Source organism: Triticum aestivum, chromosome 2D, assembly GCF_018294505.1.
Source record: "Triticum aestivum cultivar Chinese Spring chromosome 2D, IWGSC CS RefSeq v2.1, whole genome shotgun sequence".
Taxonomy (NCBI): domain Eukaryota; kingdom Viridiplantae; phylum Streptophyta; class Magnoliopsida; order Poales; family Poaceae; genus Triticum; species Triticum aestivum.
In genome coordinates, this window is record NC_057799.1 from 410,219,972 (window position 1) to 410,245,343 (window position 25,372).

General features: G+C 44.6%; 2 protein-coding genes across 2 annotated transcripts; both read left to right on the forward strand.

Annotated features, from left to right (window-relative positions):
* Positions 1–1,488: 1,488 nt before the first annotated feature.
* On the forward strand, positions 1,489–10,250 carry LOC101290588 (synaptonemal complex protein ZEP1). Its single transcript, XM_044476954.1, has 20 exons — positions 1,489–1,720; positions 1,817–2,012; positions 2,114–2,163; positions 3,259–3,466; positions 3,540–3,665; positions 4,023–4,121; positions 4,222–4,898; positions 4,986–5,234; positions 5,331–5,459; positions 5,533–5,601; positions 5,696–5,806; positions 6,663–6,770; positions 6,847–6,957; positions 7,029–7,115; positions 7,448–7,519; positions 7,603–7,695; positions 7,829–7,912; positions 7,992–8,054; positions 9,012–9,113; positions 9,984–10,250. The coding sequence occupies exons 2-19, from the start codon at positions 1,856–1,858 to the stop codon at positions 9,108–9,110; spliced, it is 2,592 nt and encodes an 863-aa protein (XP_044332889.1). The 5' UTR covers positions 1,489–1,720; positions 1,817–1,855; the 3' UTR covers positions 9,111–9,113; positions 9,984–10,250.
* Positions 10,251–13,665: 3,415 nt separating this feature from the next.
* On the forward strand, positions 13,666–22,383 carry LOC123053478 (sugar transport protein MST1). The gene is made up of 4 exons (XM_044476955.1): positions 13,666–13,964; positions 14,046–14,365; positions 21,011–21,643; positions 21,727–22,383. The coding sequence occupies exons 1-4, from the start codon at positions 13,829–13,831 to the stop codon at positions 22,168–22,170; spliced, it is 1,533 nt and encodes a 510-aa protein (XP_044332890.1). The 5' UTR covers positions 13,666–13,828; the 3' UTR covers positions 22,171–22,383.
* Positions 22,384–25,372: the final 2,989 nt, after the last annotated feature.

The window sequence follows — 25,372 nt, forward strand, 5'->3', positions numbered from 1 at the left end:
AAAGTTCACGAATTTTTTAAAAAAATTCACGCACTGAGCAGAAAAGAAGAAAGGAAAAAAAACAAGGAAAAAACCGAACAAGATCGTTCCTAAGAAAAAAGATAAAAAGAAACAATATGGAAACAAAAGGGTGAAAAGCTCTGACGGAACACGAATAGGTAAGATGGTCTAGTGGTTATGGCAGCGCGCAGAGGTCACCAGTTCGAATCTTGCACGGCGTGTTTTTTTTTATTCAGCAAAAAAGAAGAAGAATGGGCCGGCCCAGTGTGGCGGGAGGGTGTTCGCCCGATTGCATAAATAACTAAAACGGGCGCTTAAGGGGAGCAACTAGTTAACGAGCGCTTCTTCAGGAGCCTCGCAACTCTCAGCCATTCGCCACGTGTCGCGCTCTGGACGCTCCCTTCGGATTTATTTTATTTTGCGCACGCGTTTTCGGCTTTTTAAACGGGTTTTCCGGGTTTTTTCGACGTTTTGGTTTTCCACCGGTCTTTCTTAGCTTTTCGATAAAAAAAATTCGAAAAAAATTCTTTTTTACGCGAAAAAACGTGTTTTTTCCCTTTCGCGAAAGTCACGGTTTTTCTTCCGCAAAAGACACGGTTGTGCTTTATCGAGAGTCACGCCGTGCCTTTCGAAAATGAAAAAAACGCATTTTCTGTTTTTTTTTCTTTCGCGAGAGTCACGGTTTTGCTTCCGCGAGAGATACGGTTGTGCTTTCGCGAGAGTCACGACTGTGCCTCTCGGAAAGGGAAAAACAAAACGCGTTTTCTGTTTTTTTTTTCTTTCGTGAGAGTCACGGTTTTGCTTTCGCGAGAGGCACGGTTGTGCTTACGCGAAAATCACGGCCGTGCCTCTCGAAAAGGAAAAAAAATACGCGTTTTCTGTTCTTTCGCGAGAGTCACGGTTTTGCTTTCGCGAGAAGCACGATTGTGCTTTCGCGAGAGTCACGGCCGTGCCTCTTGGAAACGAAAAAAAATGTGTTTTCTGTTTTTTTTCCTTTCACGAGAGTCACGGTTTTGCTTCCACGAGAGGCACGGTTGTGATTTCGCGAGAGGCACGGGCGTGCCTCTTTCGGAAAGGGAAAAAACCGTGCTCCCGGTTCGGTTTTTTCGCCCGATTTTTTTGTCCGGTTTTTTCGTAAAAAAAAAGTTCGTCAAAACCTATCAACATGGGATCTAGTTTTGAAAATCTCGACGCAAGGAATCCAATGATGAAAACGGTTCAATATTTGGACGCACGATTTAAGAGATAAAACGTTTTAAATAAACGGATCTACGAAAAAAGGAAAAACTCACAGGTTGCGACAAGTGGCGCGCTGCATGTGCGCCACTTGTCGCGACCTGGAAAAGTGGAGTGTTCTAGGCGCCGTTTAGGAATTGCCCTTTTAGTCCGAAAGAAGCCCACAAGAAGTAAACGAACCAACAGGCCCAAAACCGAGCCGCCCGGCCAAGCGCGCGAACTCTGTAGCGCGGAGTCAAAACCCATCCCCTCCACCGTCCTCTCCGCCATTTCGTCCAGTACCTTCCTTCCTCCCCTCTCACTCCTCCGCGGCCCGTGCGCCCCGGTGCTGCCGCCGTCGCCGTGACGTAGCATAGCATCGCCGCCGCCGCCGCCTCACCCTAACCCCTCCGCCTCTCACGCGCGTCGCCCCCGCCGTCGCCGTTCCCGTCCTACACCTCACCGCGCCCCCGCTGTCTCAACCCCGCCCGCGGTGGTTCCCGAGGTACGAGCATTTCGACATCCTGCGACTAGTTAAATTCCACCGACCTCCAGAAATTTTGGGGTGAACCATCTAGATCCTCTCCTGCTCTGGCCGCAGTTCTCCCGCCCCCGGCGAAACCTAGGGTTCGGCGACAGGATGCAGAAGCTGGGGCTCTCGGGGCTTAGGGGCCTCGATGGGTTCCGATCTCTCGCTGGTGCCACCTCTACGGCTGGGAAGGCCACGAACCCCAAGCCCTCGTCGGATGCTGGAGGTAGCACATACGGGAGCTTCGCCAACCTTAAGATCACAGCTGGTACCGATTTGCTCTCTCTCTCTCTGCTTTGATTGAGGAGGCTGTTTATTTCGTGCGTTGCACTGATTTCCCGATTCCTCTTAATTTCTGTCTATTTGCAGAGAAATTAGTCAAGGAGCAGGCTTCAGTGAAGTCCGATCTAGAAATGGCGGTATATTTCTGAACATTTTGCAGTTTTTGGTCATCTGTCGGGCACTTGACTGAGCGAATTCCTACCATTCAATTGTATGAACTGCGAATTGTTTCTGAAATTTAGCCAAACATCCTGTCACCGTGCCACTAATTAGGTTTCTGCATAGAATTGTTATCTGTTTGGGTGGTGCCGATAGAAGACCAGCTGTCTTCTGGTTCATCAATGCCAAAATTGCATAGTTGTATGCTATGTCCCAGTTGTATTACTCTGCTCGCATAACACACGGGTAGTTTTCTGTTTCTCATTTTGTCTTGGATCCTGTGATGTTTTTTATTACTCTCTGTGCAAAACAGACGAACTTTAGTATCCTTGTTAATCCATCGTTTAATCATGTATGCAACATTGACATGGCAGTGAAATGTTAGACCAAAAAGGCGGCAGCACAGCATACAAATGTGAAACTTTATCATTCTGGGGCTGCATGTGTTATATGTAGTCTGAATCTCATGATTTTATGCGTCCTTCTGTGGTGTTTAGACTCTTTATTTCCCCATATGTTACATATATGTAACTGCGCTAAACCTATGCATGTTATGTGAAGCACGCTCGGTGTTTGTTTCTCTGGTAGTATTTGATTTTATTCTTTAAAGTGTTGAACTATTTTTGTGAAGGAGCTCTGTAGATTGCTCACTTGGAAAGTATAGGGTATGTTTCCGTCTTTAGGTTCTGCTAAACGTATGGCAGATTAGGTGAAATTCCAATTTCTCATTTCTCATTTATCTTATTTCAATGGGCTTATTTCTGATGGCTAGTCCTGAACTTATTTAAACACGGGCTTGTCCTTTAGAATCACTACCGTGTCACAATACATGACTTATATGCTTGTTGCATCTAGTTCTATTAAATTCAGAATGTCATATGTATGAGATTTTGATTACCACTTTACCAGTCACCCTTCATGGTTTAGATGTTCCAGTGCTCTGTTGTCATGGCATGTTGGCTCAAGTACAAAACAAAATTATATCATATTGCAGTATTTTTGCACAGCAACATATTATATTAGTTTCTCACAGAATATCCTATTACTGATGCACACACGTTATGTAACTTTAGCATACCAAGCTGAGAAGAGCAACAGAACAGATAAATATGTTAGAAGCAAAACTTCAACAAGCTGTCAATGAAAACATGAAGCTTAAGGTGAAGCAGACTGAGGATTCGAAGCTCTGGCAGGGGCTAGATTCAAAAGTTTCCTCAACAAAGATGCTGTGCGATCAGTTAACTGAAACTCTGCAGCAGTTAGCAAGCCAGGCAGAAAGAGGTAATGTTTTTTGTGGCATTTTTTCATGCACACCTGTTGTTTAGATCTAACTGGCAAAACAATGCAATGGCAGCTGAGGAAGATAAGAAGTTTTTTGAGGGGATGCTTGGGAAGAACTCTAAAGCTTTAGATGAATTGAACTGCTTGTTGCATGATTCCTCGGCAAAGCTGGAATGTGCAGAACAAAGCATTATGTCAGGTTGGTTTGTCTCTTCTCACTTCACAGTTAGTGCTAATCTTTTAGAATGTTGACAACTAGTTAACTCACCACTATACGCTGCATATCGGCTAGGGTATCCCTATCTGCTATACTGCTGTTTATGCATCTAAACTCTGATGTCATTTTCAATTATGTGCTTATTTATATGATATGCTTATAGATAGAATAATTAGCAGTCTGCTAAATAGATATACATTTTTTTTTCGAATTAAGGAGCAAAGCTCCCAGTTGATAACACATCAGGTCTGTTTTTTGCTGACCCCTCAATAGCGAAAGGTTCAGCAGGAATATTTACATAATAGTGTGATAACATTGTCAACTGTCCTATTTACTTAGGTAAACAGGAGATTTTGCGGATCAAACAAGAGAAAGAAGAAATGGATCAGAGTTACAAGGAACAGCTTTACGCAAATGATACTACCATAAAGGAAAAAGGTAAGTGTTAGCTTTTCTGTACCAATTTACTGAGGAGATAAATCATATTAGCGAGCGGTAGTGATTACAAGCATTAAGCTGTCTTTGCTCTTCAATGCAGATTCTCTCATCAAACAGTTGGAGGGTTCAGTTGAAGAAAATAAATCCCGCTTATTGTGTGCTGACTCCCGCTTGCAGTGCATGGAGCAAGAGTTAAAGCTAAAACAAGACGTTTGCATTTACCTGAAAGAAAACCTTGCATGTGCTGAAAAAGAAAAAAATGACTTGGAGCTTAGGAACCAGAGATACAGTCTGGAAGTCGAAAGACTGTACAAGGACAATAAGGATGCTAATGAATTGCTTAGCAGTTTTGTGGCTAAAGTAGCTGAGCTAGATAAAGAGCATGCATCAATGTCAAGTCATGTCGCCAGATTGCTTTCTTCATTTGATAAGTACTATGGAATGGTCCAAGAGGAGAAACTGCTGATAACAAGATCTGCTAAGGACAAATTGGAACATCTTCAAAACCAGTTTGTAGATTTGACATCAGAAAACAGTGGTCTCAAAAGTGAAATTGGGGAACTGAAGTCCAGAATCACAGAGTTACAAAAAACTCAAGAAGCTGTTATGGTTCAGCATGTAGAAGAATGCCAAGTGGCTGAAGATAAAATCAGAAGACTGGAGTCTGAAGCAGAAATATCTGCCTCCAATGTGAATTGCTTAGAAAAGTTATCTTCGGAACTACAAGGGAGAGTTCAAAAGTTACTGGAGGATTCTAGCCTTGCTGAAAATCAGAAGGTTTGCAACTAGCTGGTTACAAATAAACAGAAAACTGCTACTATTTAACTTGTATTCTTCCTGACTCATGAAATTGGAATTTTGCAGGAAGAGCTGTTACAGAAGACTTTGAAGCTAGAATCAGATAATCAGGAGCTTCTAGGCAGAGTGCAGTCAGTTTTGGATGAGAAATCTAACGATACAGAATCTCTGCACAGCGAGATTGCTAAGCGTGACCAGCAGGTTGACACACAAGAAAAACAGATCAGTGAGCTCCGCAGTGTTCTTGATGAGAAGGAACAGTTGTATATTTCTTCTGTAGAAAGAGAGAAGAGTTTGGAGGAACAAAAGTTACAGGTTTGTGTTTATTATATCTTGCAATCTCATGATGTAATGATTAGAATGTAGAACTTCACTGTAGACAACATATAACCTTTTCAACCTCTTGCCCAGATCCAAGCATCACTCGCTGCCACAGAATGTCAACTTACCGAGGCCAAAAAACAGTACGATCTCATGCTTCAGGGTAAACAGATAGAGCTATCAAAACATTTGAAAGAGTTGTCACTCAGAAATGATCAGGTATCACATTTCTATTTATTGTGTAGCACTTATCTTCTGAATCACAAATGACAGTCTACAAATGATTTTCCAGGCAATCAATGTCATCCGTAAGAAATATGAATTAGAAAAGGTAGAAATCATTAGTGCTGAAAAAGAGAAGGTAAATCATCCCCTTTCAGAAGTTCTTTATGCTAGATATTTGGTATCTTAATATGGTTGCTACTCTCTGTTTATCCTACTGTTCTAAATTTCAGGCAGAAAAGCTCATAAGGGAAATGGAGCACAAATGCAACGAAAAGATATTAGAGAACAAGCGAGAATCTGAGAGGTGTTTGATGCGTCTTAAGGAGGAACATGCCGCAGTGGTAGGTAGAGCTAGTTCGGTTTCTCAATAAAGGCTACATTTATTTTGAAACAAATAAATATTCACAATCTAGTTATAATGACAATGCATGTACCGATTTTGATGGAATATGTTAGTACTAGAGTAGTAAACAAAGTAAGCTGAACAGTTCAGCTTCAGATAGCATGGATAAATAACCGCATGTCAGACTTCTAAGGAAGTTTGTTCTTGCACGTTGCTCACTGTTGAAGATGCTTTATTACCTAAAAAACTACAGAGTTTTCTTGGTATCTTGTATTCTTGCGCTAATTAGACTTGACATGTAAGAGTTATACGGAAGTACTCACTGACATCTAAATGAGTTCAAAGTATTTCCAAGCTGCTTTAGAGTAACATTTCCATCCACTTTATCTTTTATTTAATTATCTGCAACATACTGGTGAAAAGTTCGAAAACCACACTGTATATTTCACCAATGTACATTACTAATGATCTTTAGACTGGTTTAAAACATCATGAGATCTTAAGCAATCAAAATACCTGATGTTTAAAGTGGAAAATGTATCAGAAACCACTTTATGTAGTTGTCTAACAATAGAGCTTTGACGTTACATTTGTTCCACAGCAGTTCAGAGATGCTATTTAGTATATGTACAGATAGAGCTATGCTGAAAATGCTGCTGTTAATCTTGGAACTTCCATAATCATATTGTTACCAGTAGAATCCTTCATTATAGCACCAGTATACACTTGTCCAAAAGAGTGTTTGCATGGTGTCAGCCTGTCAGGACTAGGGAATACTGCATACTATAGTGAAGATGTACAGTAGAGCTATTTTTCTCCTGAAATGACAACGAAGGTTGTTTCCTGATATCCAGGTGGCAAGAATTCAACAGGATAATGAGCTTAAGGAATCAACTCTTCGGGCTTATCACAAAGAAGAATTGCAGCGCATTCGTTCTCAGGGTGAGAGTGAATTGAGGGAGGTCAGTCATCAGTTGAACCAGATGTTTTGATTGCATCAGTTCTTTTTTAACTTACTAAATCTGTACAAAAATGTAGAGGCTGTCGTCGCTCAGACAAGAGCATGAAGCTCAAATAAAAACAGTGAACATACGGCATGAAGAAGATTGTCAGAAACTTCAGGATGAACTGGAGCTTCAGAAGTCAAAGGTGGTGATTCTTGACACTTTTTTCTTCTGAAGGCTGTGAATCGAAACTATACTGAACAGTGTTTGGTGCAGGAGGAGAAGCAAAGAGCATTATTACAGTTACAGTGGAAAGTGATGGGCGAAAGTCAACAAGTTGATCAGGAAGTTAATTCTAAAAAGGTATATGCTCTTGTCAAGCCTGGTAACTACATTTCACTATTTTGCTAAGCAATGTGTGTGTGGTATCTATTTAATTTTTGTTGCCTGGTGGCAAAGCATGCTAAGAATTCAAGAAAAAAAAAATAGCCGCATATGTTCTCACTTGAAAATTTGCTTATTATCATTTGGTTATTTTGGGGCAGGATCACTTAGTTTCTCAGTCCACATCCTGCCCTTTTACTATTATAATGTTAGCCATTTGCTGGTTTTCCTTTCTAGTTCATCTCATAATTAACTTGTATACATTCATTATGAAATAATTAAGTTACAAATTCTCTCTTTCATTGATAAAGAGGAGAGAGCCATATGTCAGAAAAGAAAGTCAGCTTCAGTTGCCAGGTCCAGGTCCTGAGACCAAACGGAAGGTACATATCTTCTCTTCAACGATAAACTTGATTGCCCCGCATTTTAGAAACTTCAAACTTGAATGTTCTATGTTGTGTTTCAGGATGTTAACATATCTGGAGTTATACACTCGCCAATTTCTAACGTACTGAGGAAGGTAGAGAAAGCAAGTCAGGATGTTACTAATCACAGAAAGGTGATTTTTGTTACATATAGATTCTTTCTTTCATCCATTTTGAGCATGAACCAGGTTTCATTTCCAGTTAGTCTGAAAATGCATGTTTACATGCTGTGTATTTTGTTGCCATTTTTGGCATTCCTTTAATTAGGTAACACACCATGAATATGAAGTGGAGACAGCAAATGGAAAAATCACAAAGCGCAGGAAAACTAAGAGCACTGTCATGTTTGGGGTACAAGCTTTTCCTGTTTTTTCTTTGGGTTTGATTGCCTGCCTGTTCATTCATTTTAATACTGTCTTTTACCATCCAGGAACCGAATACTCAGAAGTCATTGCAAAATACTGCTGACAAGGATGTTACAAAAACAAGAAAGGTATGATGATTAGTACAAACTAGATGATACCCCACATGTTGTTGCGAGAATTGCTTGTAATATGTTTCAGTAAGATTTGATTATGTGAACATGGATATTTGCATTAACAATATAAAAAGTGTAATTAAATGTAATTATAAAATACTTACTGAGTATACTGAGAATAATGTAATTAAAACACTTGAGCTTTTTTGCATGCATGTTGCATGTTGAGGTGGGCCTTTTACCATGCATGATGAGGTAGCATAGTTGCATGTTGAGATAAATATGTTAGTGGGGATCAACTCTTAGTTATATAGGATAACTGGTACTTTCAACTTCCCAGTATTGATTTTCAAAGGTTTAAGCAATATTTTTGTACTAACAGACTTTCCTGTTTAATGTTTGCTCAGATGGATGCTGTTACAAACATAATCTTAGTTAGTTTTCTTGAAATCCTGATCCTAGCTAAATGATATGTTCTGTTTGATTATTCAAGAATGGTAACTAATTGTGTTTCTCTTAAAAAGTCATGCATCTTATTTCCTATGGCACATTGAACACCACTTCATGTAGAGTTTAGACTGTAAGCCTGGGGTGCAATGCAGCCAGGTTTTGCTACAACTTTTCCTTAGACTGTAGTCAGCTATCATTCAAAATGTGATGAAAATGTTGTTCTAGTGTTTTTACCAGTTAGTCTCCAACGCTCCACAGTCCACTCTTTGTTTCCTTGTTATTCTCTCGTGGCATCACCGGTTTTTTCTCTTGGTGTACCCACTGTATCTAGCAATGTTCTTGGAGTAAGCACAAAAGAAAACAATTTGAAGCATTAGCTCATGCTCTGCTTTTCTACAGTGATTGATCTTGCAATAAAAAAATCGTTCAGAAACTGTATGGACAAGCATTCTGAGCATGATGATTCTCTGCGTGATATAAGTTCTGCATTACTTTTGACATTTATGTATTGGCATTCTGCAGGTTGTTGCAGGATCCCGTCCCCATCCTGCTAATATCGGTGAATTATTTTCTGAGGGCTCCTTGAATCCATATGCTGATGACCCTTATGCATTTGGCTAGAAGGTAAACCATAATAATATCCTGCAATACTATTGCAGTTCGTCGTTTTTGGAGAACAGCGTTATAACAATCTCACACCCAACATTTGCATCTCTAAAAAATTCAAGTTGTCACTTGGATCAATAGTGTAAGTCCGATCAGGCTTAGAATTTTGTAATTTGTTTAATAAGAATACAATCACCATCCTTGTACGACAGATGGATGTGCCAAGTAATGTTTAAATCTAATAGAGATATCGAACTATAAACTGTAATCATGCTCTGGAAATGGTTATATGATTCGACAAGTTTGCTGAGTCCAGAAATATTGTTTTAACAGCGACCGCTCTTGACTTATTTTCGCCATGGCACCATGATTAGTTTGCAGATTGGGGTTACTAACTTTTCAATGCTGCTTACTGCCAACAACTGATCAGAAAGGCCCGTTAGTGCATTATAGTTTCTTGGTTTGCAAACATTTTCTTGACAACCTGGACTTGACCATCGATGTAGAGGTATATTTACTGTTTCTAATGATAGGTGATACTCCCTCCGTCCTGAATTACTTGTCGCAGAAATGGATAGAAATGGATGTATCTAGAACTGGGAGTAGTATTTTAGTTCAGTAGTTAACCAATCTGAGTACTCTATAGAGGGTATCCTATGGGCTTTCTTTAGAACACGTGTCCTTTCAAATTTTGATACATTTGTAGATGGTGTAATTGCCTTCCATAGTTACTTGTGTTTTTCAGCACAAGAATGTTCAATTTGCTGACTATTTGATCCATTTTCATTTGTAAGAGCTGGTTGTTTCATATGCATCTCAAGTTTGATGTTATATTCTGTCCCAGAAAAATTAACTGCTCCTGAACTGACACTACACCTAATTTTGCAGCTCACGGCTATTGGTGCTGATCTTAAGAAGCATGGAAACGTAATCTGGATTGCATAATTCCCTGCTGCCGCCAGGTCTAATCGATGATTTTGCTGCCTGCCCTGGTTATGATATCCGATCATCCCAGTGTTCATATGACTGTTAACAACGTGCGTTGGTGTGTCTGGAACATTTCTATGATGAGCACTGTGAGTGGTTATCTTGTACGCAGGTGCGCTTGTGTAAATAAACCGACCTCGTCATCTATGGAATAGAGAATTTCAACAGAGGAAATTACTGCCCAACGTCCTGATACCTTTTTGGACTGCTCTTTGTAGAAGGCTGAAAGATACCGTGCTGCTGCTGCCATATTAGGCTTAGTCTTTGGAGTTGCGCAGATCATTATACCCACGAACCCTGTTTGTGTGTATAAATGCAGTAGATGCCTCGATGGGGAAGTATGTTAAATTCAGCATGTTTCCATTTTGTCATGAGCTGTGAGCCCATGGTCGTCTTGCTGCATGGAATCTCAGTCTTCCTGTCGTTCCTCACTATTGTGCATGTGACCATCCATGTCGCACTGTCCCGCTTGAGTCTTGGGGCTGTTTTGGTGGAGGTCCAGCCTCCAATGGCGAGGAAGCGATTGGTTCAGGACGGCTAGCTTAGAGTGTGGAGGCATTCGAGCCCCGACCCCATGTGTATGCTTGTCTATTTTTTCAGTGAACGACAGGTGAACTGCCATTTTTTGTCAAGCGAAACTGTCGATGATATAGGAGCAACTCCAATAGCTCGTGTAAAAACCTTCCCATAATAGTTTGGACATGGAATAATAAAAACAAGTTCACTCTCAAATCTGTTTACAACCACCTGTATGAAATGCATCTTGACAGACTTTTCAAACATGTATGGAAAGCCAAGATCCCTTTGAAAATCAAAATCTGGCTGTGGTTAATTTGGCATAATGCTATAGCCACAAAAGACAACATGATAAGAAGGAACTGGATCCTGTCATGAAAACGAAAGCATCAACCACCTGTTCTTTAGCTGATCTGCAGCTAAATTTCTTTGGTGTCTTGTGTGCAAATGTCTGGGTGCTGTTTCTAGGCTCACATGCTTTACTCGGTATTTCTGGTGGGTCCCCAGCTTTATCCCACAAAGCATAAATGTGCAAATTGTGGGTGTTGCTGCTTTGTGTTGGTCATCTGGAAGCTCAGGAACATAGCATGTTTTGTTACGCATGCTCGTTTTGTGTTATTGGGCAAGCCTTCAAAATGATGCTCACCGAGAGATGCTGGAACAAGGGGCGAATCTGCTACAAAGAATGGCTCTGGAGACACATGCCGAGTCTGTCATGGTACGAGGTAGGGATGCCCTCCGGCTGGAAGATGGTGGAGGATAACAGGATGCTGCTACGAATGTGGATGAGCAATGGCGGAGGATGCTGAAGAGGAGAACAATGCTTGATTCAATGAGAGTAGCATATATTTGAGCACCTCCTTTTCAAAAAAAAAAAATTTGAGCACCTACGACTACGTGTGCCTTTTTGCCGTCATGTATGAAGGCGTTGAACTGTAATGCGTGGGTCCCTTGTGGGCGTTTTCCTTTTGGTATATGTTGCAGCTGCCGAACCTAAGAGCGTCTCCAGCCGTTCGGCCAAACGCCGCTGCCGCCTACTACTACGTCGCCGCCGCAAGAGGCGGAGCTTAGTTGAAACAAAACATGGCCGTGGCCCGTCCAATCCACGACCAAAACAGTGAATAATGAAGGCAAAAGTTGGCTCATGTGGGAGAAAAACAACGCGTTCTTTCAGCTTGGCCCACCCAAAAAAAATTGTGTAGCTCCGCTACTGGCCGCCGCCGCCTTGAGCCTTTTACATGCCGAGGAGCCTGTAGAAGTTGGTGTAGTCGCCGCCATCGTCCTGTACGCCGCCGCCGTCCTTACTGCACCCCTACCCTAGGTTGCCGTGGCGGACGTGGTTGGACGGCCCGGGCACCTCCTCGCCACTGTCGTCGAGGATGACGATGCCGCCCTCCTCGCGGCCGCGGCGCCGGGCGGCGATCTCCTTGAGGGCGCGGCGCTGGCGCTCCATCTCCTGCCGGACGTAGTCGTCCCGCGCTCATTTGTGGCTGGTCTCCATGTCGGCGGCCATGGCCACGTGCTCCTTCTTCACGGGGAGGAGCCTTCACATTGATTCCCGTGGGAAAACGAGGTGATGAGGATGAGATTCTCGGCGACGCGCTGCCGCTGACTAGGCGGGTCCACCAGGCTTCCGCGCCAAAAACATTTCCCTCGGTGCCCCCGGGCGCCGCCCAGCGTGCCGGGTTCGGCTTGGATCTGCTGGCATCAATTTTGACCCTAACTGGCGAAAACTGGCCTTCTGGGGGCGCGACTGGGCCGATTTTTTAGAGCCGGCGATAAAAAAAGGGGCTGGGGGGGGGTGCGAGTGGAGATGCTCTAAGGAGTGCTTAGTTTCTGTGTTGCGTTTGTTTTTCCTTTATGTTTGCGCCAAGGACGTTTTTTTGCTTTTTTGTCCGTCTGTTGATAGTGGAACCCGATCCAGTCTGGATCATATGGAAAAAATAACTCATGAAGAAACCTTTCCGTAATAGTAATTTTATGGGATGAACGTATAATTTATGAGAAGTTATCAGACACCAACTTTTCTTAGTTCATGTAAACCTCTTTCCTTAAAATCATTTTTTTGTCAAACAAACCTAGCTAACCAGGACCTGCATGTCATTGACACGTGACGGTGACCGGCGAGGTGCGATGTAGCGGCAGCGAGGTGGTGGTCCAGTGTGGCGGTGATGACACAGCCGCCCGACGGCCAAATGGTGCGGCGGCACGTGGCGGCAGGCGGTGAGGTGGTGGCCCAGCAGTGCGACGACGTGACGGTGGCGGCGGCTATGTGGCGCGCGACCGCGGGGGGAGGGGGGGGGGGGGGGGTTGAGGTTTAAAGCGGTTTTATAACCGCCAATAATCTACAGGAGGACAATCTTCCCGTATACTTGCAGGAAGGAGGGATGTTTTTATGGGATCTCGTATTTTTTTCGGGTTTAAAGAAGCTGTTGGAGAGCTTTTTTTGCCCCAACTTCCCATAAGCTATAGTTATTTAAGGTTTATGGGAGTTATTGGAGTTACTCCTTGGAGAGATAAACCCAAAGCGTAGAAAGTTTGTGCTCCCATCCGTGCTCGAAAAGGAAGGCATAAATGTTGTCCAAAGTCAGATGGTGTTAAGTTACGCCAAATTTAACAAAAGAAACGAATAGAAGATCATGTCTGGCTCGATAACATGAACATGAGCTGTTCTGGTGTCTGGCTCAAAGATAACTTAGATGTATCTGTGCCAATAAGTAGAATAAACATGATGTGCTCGTATCTTCAGTTAGAACTTAATTAAGTGTTATATGTACCATTATTCTTGCTCAAGCTCCAACTTGCTGAACACAAATAATTATATCCTCTGCATTGACTTGCGGATGAAATCGCGATCTTGCTATCTTGGATAATGGACGTTTTTTCTCTTGACAGCTTGGATAATGGATGGTATTAATTGTCACCGCGTCATTCCACATATGTACACATGTGTCTTGCCTAATGAAACGTGCTGATTAGTGGGCCATCTTCAGCATGTTCACCTACTAATCAGCCATGCTTACTTGGCTGACCAACCTCTTCTTTCGGCCATTGTTGGCTGGCTACCTGTCTGCACGATGCCGTTCGAGTTTGTCTACCAGCATCTGCAAGTCTACATATATTGCTCTGCTCTGCGCCCTTGAAACACCCAGGCGATCTCACGAGAGCTGTGTCGTCGACTCGTCGTTGGATCGGGAGGACGTAGAAAGAAAGCGTGCGCTGAGGGAGAGATGGCCGGTGGCGCCTTCGTGGCGAACGATGGCCCCGCCCCGGACTACGGCGGACGGCTGACGCTATCGGTGCTCATGACCTGCTTCGTGGCCGCCTCCGGTGGCCTCATCTTCGGCTATGACATTGGCATCTCAGGTGAGCCTCGGCCCCGGCCTCGACCTCGATCGATGTTTCTTGAGCTACGGCAGCCGGATGGGGTTTGATGGTTGACTTCAGGCGGCGTGTCGCAAATGGAGCCGTTCCTGCGGCGCTTCTTCCCGCACGTCCTGGAGAAGATGGCGGTGGCGAAGCACAACGACTACTGCCTCTACGACAGCCAGGCGCTCACGGCCTTCACGTCGTCGCTGTACATCGCCGGCCTGCTGGCGTCGCTCGTGGCTAGCCGCGTCACCAAGGCCATAGGGCGGCAGCGCGTCATGCTCGTGGGCGGCGCACTCTTCTTCGCCGGCGGCGCCATCACTGGCGCGGCCATGAGCATCGCTATGCTCATCATCGGGCGCATGCTGCTCGGCTTTGGCGTCGGCTTCACCAACCAGGTCAGTCCCTACGGGCAGTCCTGTCGATCTAACAAATGGAGTAGTAGTACTAGTATATTATGGAAGTGATTAGTTATTTCTCAGTCAACAGTGGACTGCTCATAGCCACCAGTATCACTTTTGTACTTGATGGTAGTCACCAGTCAAGAATTATTATGGGGTAGTAACCCTTAAGTACTTAGAAACAGCAAAATACGGAAAATGTTATTTCCCTCAATGCAAACATGCATCGTATCCTGATGTGGCTTAACTAACGCACGCTCATACGGGACCGATGGGCTCGGGGCCTCGCGGACGGAGCGACTCGCCGGTAGGAGTACGTCAGAGTTTTAGCGGTGAAATCTGTGAGCAAGAGAAGTTCTAAAAAAAAAAAATCTGTGAGCAAGAGAAGTTCAAAAAGGAAAAGACTGTTTGTGAGGAAGGGCCCTTCCAAAATTAGATAGAACCATTTTATCCATCCCTATCCTTTGTGGCAAAAGGCCAAAAATAGATAAGTTTTTTTTTGAGTGGTAGATAAGGTTACGTAAGAGTATTTAGCAAAAAACTACCACAATTCGTGGAACCGTGCCTACAAACTATCATTTTACAAATTTGTGTCTAAAACTACCATTTTCTCACTAATCCTTGACTAAAAACTACCAAGTCTGAAAAGAGCCCGATTTGGCTCTTTTAAGCGCGTTTCTGACAGAATTGGCCCACACATAAGCGGGCTAAAAAGCAATCGGGTCCCTAGTTTTTTTTCAAAAAAGCAATCCAGTCCTTGGCGAGGCCCAGCACAGCTGGCTAGCACGCTCGCGGCGACGGCGGCGGCGGCACGCACGCAAGCCAGCCGGCCAGCAAGCGGCGAGCGTCGTGGCAGCGGTGCTCGTGTTCCTCTACTTCTCCTCGCTGCAGCAGCTCGCTGAGCAGCAGCAGCCCAGCCCCTTTTCTCCTTCTCCACTGCCTCCTCTCCGTCTCCTTCTCCTGCAGCAGCAGCAGCACGGGCACGAGCTCCTCCTCTCGCGCAGCCCCGCCGCACTGCACAGCCGCACCTCGTCGCAGCCCCACTGCTGCACGCGCACACGCAGCCGCGCGCACAGCCCTTGCGCAGCCGCTCGAGCAGCCGGCCCGCCGCAGCAGCGCGAGCAGGATCCTCCCCTCGCCTGACGCAGCCGGGCCCCATGGCACGCCCGGAGCACGCGCAGCTCGCAGGGCCGCCGCGCCTCGCCAGATCCACGCCGCGCCTGACCAGAACGGCCAAAGCACGGGCCTCCTCGCCACGCCGCCAGGGCCCTCGCGCCGGACTAGGCCGCCGCCTGCCTGGCTGCCGCGACCCACAGTCGTGGCCAGCGCGCGCGTCGCGCATCCCAGCGCCTCCTCGCATGCGCGCACGTAGCCGCCGGCCCCCTCCAGTCGCTGGAGGACCGGATTGCTTTTTTTAAAAAAAACTAGGGACCCGATTGCTTTTTTATCCGCTTATGTGTGGGCCAACTCTGTCAGAAACGCGTTTAAAAGAGCCAAATCAGGCTCTTTTCAGACTCGGTAGTTTTTAGTTAAGGATTAGTAAGAAAATGGTAGTTTTCGACACAAATTTATAAAATAATAGTTTGTAGGCATGGTTTCAAGAATTGCGGTAGTTTTTTGCTAAATACTCCTTACGTAAGCACCGTCGGGAGTGCCCTGGACCAGCGACTACTGAGCTCAGTTCTTTTTTTTTTTTGCGGATAGAGCTCAGTTCTCTATACCAATAATCAACGCCGTATGTCATACGAGTATCATTGTTTTTTATTTTTTTTTGCGAATATAGGAGTATCACTGTGATTGCAGTTTCGAGCTCCATCCATAATATTCTGCTAATACAGCTTCGCAAGCGTGTGCACAAAAATACGTTTTTCCCACATGTCATCCGAAAATGGATTTTTACCCAATGTTTTCCTGCTGTTTCGACAGCAGAAAGAAAATATCTGCCCCCTGCAAGAAAAAAGAAATAAAATATCTGAACGCTAGTACTTCGGTGCTTTAGAAAAACTGACATTTTTTATGTGAATTAATCGAGCTCTACCAGTGAAGGGTTTGCTACTGAAATGACAAAAACAGTGTTTAAAACCGTTGTCCAGTGATACTCGGGAGAGCCGTTCGTGTAGAATGGAACGAACCAAAGCTCCTTATCAGTTGTTAATCTGCTACAGCTATATTTTTTTTTTTGAAACGTGGTCCCTTAAGGCCCGATTTATTAAAAAAAGTCGAAGAGAGTTGCCCAGTTAATTAACGAAAAACCGGGCGAAAATCGTCACAACATGTCTGTAAAAACAAGCACACAAGGTGACCTGGTAACCCACACAAAAACGCACACACGCCGTCGAGGTTGCAATCCGGTGTCATCGTCATCACACCTCCGCGAGGGCGACTCCGACTCCACCATCAACGACCACCGAAGTAGCCCTCGCCGCAAGCAAGCGCCGAGGCCTGCGTTGGTCGATGCAAAACAATCCACCACACGCGCCGACGACCAGGCAGCTCCGACTCCGTCCGAAGCTGCCATCGTTGCCACACAAGAAGTCGCGCCACATCACATTGCCGGACGGACAACTGCCAACCGCAATGTTGCGAGCGTCCAGCCTATGGAATGCGCGAACAGGATCGAAGCTCTTCAAGGCAACGCCCCCAAGGGGGGATGCGACGAGGACGACGACGTCGCCCGACCCGAAGCTGGGCCTTAGGCATTTGCCCGAAGATCTTGAACCAAGGGTAGGAGGTCGGAGATCTCCACGGCAGCGCCTCCAAGGAGGGGAACGGCGCCCGCGGGCGCCGCCGCCGCCGGCCGGCAACAACGGGGCAGGTCTTCACCAGGAGCATCTCGAACACCACCCCTACGCGCCGCAATCCGTTGATTCGCTCGCCTCCCACGCAGCAACCGCGCTGTCGCCGTACGGGAGCCACCACATACCTCGCCAGCAGCAAGCCGGGCAGGACCCAGCCGCAACCGGATCACCATCTAGCCTCACGCCGGAACCCCAGCCGCCTGCAACCACCGAACGGACGAGGCCGCCGGACTAGCAAGCCAGCCAGATCTGCAGCACCAAGCAGGGAGGGGGCCGCCACCCCGTCCCATCCCGCAACACAGAGCTGCCGAGCCGAAGCCAGGCAGCCCGCAGCAGCCGCTGCACCGCCAAGAGGGCGCCACCGAACAAGAGTCGTTGGCCGCCACCCCATCTGCCGGATCCACGTGCCAGGAGCCACCAAGCCGCTGCCATCCGCCGGATCCACAGCGCTAGGAGCTGCCGGAGCACCACCGCGACGCTGCCGAGCCGAGCAACACCATCCCGCACGGACTGTAGGCACCACCCGTCGCCGCGCCAGATCCGCATCTGGCTGCGCCCGCCCACCACTCCGCGACGCCAGGGGAGACCACCGCTGCCAAAGAGCAGACCCCCCGCCGCCGGCACCGCGGGCTTTGCCCGGCGGCGCACGCCGGCGGCGGCGGGGTAGGAGAGGGGGGAGGTGGCCGCTGGTTGAGGGCTGGGGCGCCCCGGTGCCGCCTGGGAGCGGCACGGGAGCGAGAAAAGAATTTTTTTTAAAACAATTATTTGAATGAGTTAATCTGCTACAGCTATCAACTGATTGATTCAGTCTTCCGCTGACATACGAAGCGTATAAAGCCAGCCATTGTTCACTGGACTTACTATATCTGGTTGTGGACTTGACAGATATATTTATTCTTAGACAGCTAGTGTTCAGTTCTCATGTCAAATGTCATCTGACATTGCGATGATATCCTCCAGAGCCACCAACCTCACTTGCTTAAAATTTTAAGTAGCAATAGACAGCCTAGTCCACACTCCTATCTGGTTGACCCGGTAGCATGGCTAACCACGTCACAGATAGGAGTTCCTACCGGTTTGTCTGATCTGAGTTCCTGCTATATGAATATTGCTCGTTGTTCATGAGTGTTTTAAATTGAAATGATTTTGTATTTACACCAACCCTAAAGTTGCCGTGTAAGACCCCAGAAACAAATACGACTTTGTGGATATTTTTCCTTTTTATTTTTAAGAAACACTGGTTGCAACGATAGACGTGCATGCACACACACACACTTCAACCATGAAATGATTTTGTATTTGCACCAACCCTAAAGTTGCCGTGTAAGACCCGTAAAACAAATACGGCTTTGTGGATATTTTTCCTTTAGTATTTTTTAAGAAACACTGATTACAACGTAGATGTGCACTCGCAGACACTCAAATCAGAAAACACACACATCGTTTACTGAAGATCGGCCCGAGTGGCAAAGCTTTAAGGTTGACCAAGTCACGATGAACACAACACTATCAACAGAAACATCGTATCCCACCGATAAAATAATTCGCATTAGTCACACCAAAGTGTCAAATTTGGAGTTTGATCTGAGGGTACCACGGCCCTCCTAAGTCCTAACCATCCGACCATGATAAGTTTTACTTTGAGAGGTTTATGCTACGAGAGGGATGTGGACACTTGACACTTCTAGGCCTCGTGTCGCTCACCCACTCGCGTACATGGGCCTTGCCCCAGCGGGAAATGACACACATACAAGTTTCATGGCGAGCCGCGCGCCATGGAAGTTTATTTCATTCCTTTTTTCTTTCACTTCATGTTCTCTCTACTTTTTTGAAATATTCTAAAATTTACATTTGGATAGTTTACTATTTCTTATAAAAATATATTCAACGCATATTAAAAAAATCATATTATTTTTTAAAAGTTTTCACATATTTATAAATGATATTCGTCTATTTGAAAAAATGTTCCTATTTTTTAAAAAAGCGTATATTTATAAAATGTTTTAACTAAAACTATTTGTCATGTGTTGCATTAAAAATGGTCCGGCCTATATTTTGAAAATTGTTCAATGTGTTTCTGAATAATTTTCAACATTATTATTTCAATGTTTGTCATAAATTTTAAAAATATTCAAGGTATATTAAAAATATATTTTAAAACTACTTATACAAATATATTTATAACAGATATCTTGTATTTGTCATAAAATCACTTTACAATTTTTAGAAAGATCATATATGGAAAAAAAAGTATGAAAAAGAAAATATTAAAATAAATAACAAAAATGAAATGGAAAACAGAAAAATACTATCTGCTCAAACGAAATCAAAGAGGAAAATTGACCCAACCCGACCTGACCCAACAACCCGGAGAGGAAAAGCAGCTCACCCAACAAAATATGAAAAAAACCCGTCTTGCTCTCGCAGCTGGGCAGGCCCAGCTCGTAGCTTGCCTAGCCCGTTATGGAACTGGCGCTCACTGGCCGCGCTTACTGGGCCGGCCCACGATGCCGCGCAGCCAAAATGTACATATAGCAAAAAAATCATTCCTAAAATGTTCCTCCCGAAAGGAATCGATCTCTGCACGTTTAGCTTCAGTACAGGTTGCCTAACCACTACAACAACAAGACGCTAGTTGAAGAATTCGGCGCCAACATTTTTAAAATAACTATAGCTGTATTGTTTATTGCTCATAGATAGAAAAACATGATTTTTTGGAAAACAATATGAACATAATTTAAAAGTTCACAGATTTTAAAAAAACACGAATTTTAGAAAAGTTCATGTAATAGAAAAGGTTCACGAATTAGAAAAAGTTCATCAATTTTCAAAAAAAGTTCACTAACTTGAATGAAAAGTTCATCAATTTTGAATAAAGTTCATTAAATCTAAAAATAGTTCATTGAATATGAAAAATTAGTTCACGATTTTTTTAAAAATTCATTGATTTGAAAATAGTTCATTGGATTTCCAAAAAATCATCAAATTTCAAAAAACAGTTCGTAGAATTTTGAAAAAGTTCATCCTTATTGAAAAAAGTTTATCGAATTGGAAAAAAGTTCGTCTGTTTGAAGAAAAAGTTCGAGAATTAGAAAAAGAAAAAAAGGACAGAGGAAAAAGAATAAAGAAAAGGAAAGGAGAAAAATCGAAGAAAGAAGAAAAGTTGAAGAAACATCTATGTAATTGCGCTCAGGTGAGGTGACGGGGAAAACACTCATAGCGCGGGTTCGAATCCTAGGTTTTGCACTTTTTCACAGTTCGGAAAACAAAGAAAAATAGAGAATCGGGCCGGCCTTTAATGGGCACTTAAGGCGCCGTTTAGGGTTTGCCGATGTGATATGCGAATCCGTGCGTGTAAGGGCAAAGACAAAGAGGCGTTGTATTTGGGATTGTGCCCCTATTTTTGCGCTTTGCATCCGCAGCCTTGAGATGCACCTGAAGCGCGCTTCATATGGCATATGTCGGACTCTGATAGAGTTACTCTTTTTTTTGCGGAAAAACTTTTAATCTATTCATCTTCAATATGACAGTACAACGAACACCGAAAATAAAAATTACATCCAGATCCGTAAACCACCTAGCGACGATTACAAGCACCGAAGCAAGCTGAAGGCGCGCCGCCATCATCGCCCCTCCATCGCCAGAGCCTCACATATATCGAATCAAATTTGGAACAAGTAAATAAAGTCTAGTACTACATCACTAGGATGACATACGCAAAAGGGGAGAACGGATCCATGTTTGCTCGTATCATCGGATGCATTAACGTCGGTGTAAATATGATTGCCGAACGACGATGATTTCATCTAATGACTGATGCCATATATGCATGACAAAATGATAGGCGACTCCTGTGTTCCTGTCCGAGATGGCCCCGACGCAGTGGCGCGGCTCCCTTACCGCCGGCTTCCAGATCTTCCTCGCCCTCGGCGTCCTCATCGCCAACCTCACAAACTACGCCACGGCGCGCATCTCCTGGGGCTGGCGCCTCTCCCTGGGTCTCGCCGGCGCGCCGGCTGTGATCATCTTCCTGGGCGCCCTCTTCCTCACGGACACCCCCAGCAGCCTCGTCATGCGCGGCAAGGCCGACGAGGCCCGCGCCGCGCTCGTCCGGGTGCGCGGGGCGGGCGCGGACGTAGACGCGGAGTTCCAGGACATCCTGCGCGCCGTGGCGGTCGCGCGCGAGAGCGAGGAGGGCGCGTTCCATCGGATGGCGACGAGGCGCGAGTACCGCCCTCACCTGGTGCTCGCCGTGGCCGTGCCCATGTTCTTCCAGCTCACCGGCGTCATCGTGCTCTCCTTCTTCGCGCCGCTGGTGTTCCGCACCGCCGGGTTCGGCAGCAACGCCGCGCTGATGGGCGCCGTCATTCTCGGCGGCGTGAACCTGGGGGCCCTCATGCTCTCCACCCTCGTCATCGACCGGTACGGCCGCAGGGTGATGTTCATGGTCGGCGGCATCCAGATGATCATTGCCCAGGTACACATCCACGTCCAGTTCCATGCGTACGTATACTTGAATGGTCGGGTTTTCTCACGCAGACACACGTTTGAGCATTGCAGGTTGCGATGGCATGGATCATGGGCGCGCAGGTGGGGAAGAGCGGCGACGCGCCGATGGCGAGGCCGTACGGGGTCGCGATCCTGGTGTTCACGTGCATGCACGCCGCCGGGTTCGGGTGGTCGTGGGGGCCGCTGGGGTGGGTGGTGCCGGGCGAGATATTCCCGGTGGACATCCGGTCGGCGGGGCAGGCCATGAACGTGTCCATCGGCCTCGGCCTCACGTTCGTGCAGACGCAGTCGTTCCTACCGATGCTCTGCAGCTTCAAGTACGCCACGTTTGCCTACTACGCCGGCTGGGTCGCCGTCATGACCGTCTTCATCGCGCTGTTCCTGCCGGAGACCAAGGGCGTGCCGCTCGAGTCCATGGGCACCGTCTGGGTCAAGCACTGGTACTGGAAGCGGTTCGTGCAGCCGCAAGCAAAAAGCGCCGACGCACTCACCTAGTTGGCCCCGTCAAGTCTGTTCGCTATGTAAACCAAACGAACTCCTCGTTGACTCCTATACGCATCAGTTGACCCCACAACTTTTAACAATCTGCCTTTAGTTTTATATATATTTGAGCAAATTTTGATAAAATTTGAAGAGTTTGTGTCAGTTGACCTCACAGATTTTTTGGGTCTGGCACTACGCTGTTTAGCAGGGCACTTCCTTGAGCCATTTCTTTTCCTCTTGAGCCATGTGGGGAATGGAGATTATGGGAGGACCAGGAGAAGTAGGTGAAATCGGATCCGATGGAGAGAAACCAATAAACCTAAAATTACTTTTTTGACAAAAATACTCAACTCCATATTAAATAAAACCATCGACAATGGTGGGTCTCAGCGGCATGGAGCAGCGGGGTCTCGCCGGTGGACGTGTGATGATGGACGAGCGCAGGATGGTGGCGTTGTCTGGCGTCGTGGTGGCGTCGACGGCAGCTAGACCGGGCAAGGTACATGCATCAGTACATCACTAAAGATGGATTGGTGGCAAGTGGCTGCGGCGGCCTCATACCCGGCAGGCGTCTTGGTTGAAGAGTGCGCCGGACTGGTGGGTGCCCCATACCCGGCAGGCGTCCTGGTTGGGACCTCAAGTCTTAGATGTTAGATTTGGCTGCGATGTCTGTTTGGTATTAGGCCCAGATTATCAGCATCCCTTCATCAACTGGATAGGAGTAGCGACAGATGTTGCCTAGCAGTGGCTTTAGTCTTACTTTTGAATGACTTTTTAAGGTCTTGTATGAATAATTAATAAAACGGCTGCATGCATCGTCGAGATGCAGAGGCCGAGATCCTCCTCCATTTCAAAATAAAAATAAATCATTGCTTACGATGCAACCTCAGCAGATTGAGAGTAGGCTTTAATCGTTCCTTCCCATTTTTTCTCCGTTTGTTCTTTTTTTCATTTGTATATATTTAAAATAATCTAATTATATATTAAAAATATTCTTTCTCATTTAAAAAAACAGGAATTCGTTTTTAACTGTGTATAAAAATAATGTTTTAGATGTGTACAAAACTGTACAGTGTGTATGAAAAATAGGCTTAGAAACATATATTTGAAAAAAGTGTTAATCTTGTATTTAAAAAATATCAATCATACATAATTTTTTTCTTATGTATACAAAACAATGTATACCCTCCACATAAAAAACTAGCCTACAAAAGCGTCTTGCATTTCGGTATAGAGGTAGTATATGTTAAAAAGTAGGCATCAAAACATATATTTGACAAAACTGTTAACTATATTTATTAAAAATGTTCAACAAGTACCAAAACAATGTTTCATATGTATACAAAAAATTTACTATGCATATAAAAAAGTACACATCATAATATATACCGTATTTGATAAAAATAATTTAATTACCTATTTAAAAAATGTCCTACGTGTGTGAAAAAAGTTTTAGATGTATAGAAAAATATACACAATGTATTTAATAAGTAGATATGTATTGAGAAAAAAAGAAAATAGAAAACGAAAATGAAAGAAAACCGTGAAGAAAAACACATAAAAATGAAAACTAAAGAAAATCAATGAAAACATGAAAAACACATACAAAAGAAAATAATTTAAAAACATTGAACACCAATGAAAGCTGTAAAGAGAACAAAAAAAGAAACCATAAAGAAAAAATAAAAAAGAAACAAAAAAACAGTGGAAACCATACAAAACCATAATGAAAACACACAGAAAAGCGAACAGACCTATGGTTGAATGGTTAGTATGACAGTGATATCCCCGCCCACCAGGTTCAAGTTCTAGACTTGACACCGATGCTCACATTTTTCTGGATTTATTACAAGTCTTTTGGCGATGTGCGTTTAGTGGGAGGAGACGTTCCCGTCGACTACAAAGACGCCCATGACGACTTCGTCAATCTCAAGATGATGTGCCAACTCAGTCACTCAGAGGTGCTCATAGGATAGGGTATGCAAGCGTGCATTTATAGGGGTGAATGTATGTGCATATGTATGATCATTTGTGTCTGTATCGTGTTAAAAAATATAGAGTAAAGAAATGAAAACCGTAAAGGAAAATACTAAAAAAGAAAGGAAAAACCCCAATGAAATCGCACCAGTCCAACCACCAGACAAAAAGAAGAAGAAAAAAAAACTATACATCGAGTCAGCAAAAGAAAGAAAACCAAATAAAATGGGCTGGCCCACACAGCTACACAGAGAACTTTGAGGCGAGCCGTAATACATACTAGCCTTTCCCCGTCGCGGCGTGCTACGGTGTGGTTATATACATTGCGTTTATTCTTTGTGACACTTCCCCGTCCAATACGCGACAGTCAATACGGTGCGGTTATATAAATTGCATTTATTCTTTAAGGCAAGTGCCAACCAATACGCACGTCATAGATCCTGGTAAGAATCACAATGGAACCAGAAGGAGCACATAGTTTCGAGGACGACATCTATATATGATCCTGGTAAGAATCGATACGGTGTGGTTATATACATTGCGTCTCTTCCTTGAATTTCCACTTTGACAGATGTAAGCATGTATCAACACGCTTAACATATGAGATCTACAGCATATATATCCTCTTGATTCTTGAAGAATACCTTTAGTATGGCATCTGGCATGTCACTACTAAATTTATCAAAAAGTTATATTCTTACAAGGGGCCCAAACTCGTAACTACTACTGAACTGCTAGATCCTGACTTTCTGATGAGTGCTCTAAATAATATTGATGGATGCAGAACACAATTGATATTTTTCTATATTTGCAAAGGCAGTCCACCGCTTCATCTTCATGTTCCTTCGTAATATCTGTGAAACATGGGAACTTAACTCGAAGACTCAAAGTTTACAGAATATAGTATATTAAGAGTAGCATAGCTTCGTAGCCTATCAAAAGGTATTACAGCTGCATAGTTAAATTTGAGAAGTGACAAATTATTTGTGGTTTACACATCTTTTTTCTGCGTGTAATCAAGATACAAATTTATACAAATAACATGATGCTAACCATGTCATTAACTACATCCTGATAACATACATGGTAACTCTCAGAACTGAATACACGTACTGCTTTTAATGGAGAAAAACACCATGTCATCGTGGCCGCCATCACTCCAGCTGGTTCTTAGTGGCCGGCAAAAGAGAGCACACTTGATTTAACTATAGGGCAAACAAAAGCACACGTGGAACCA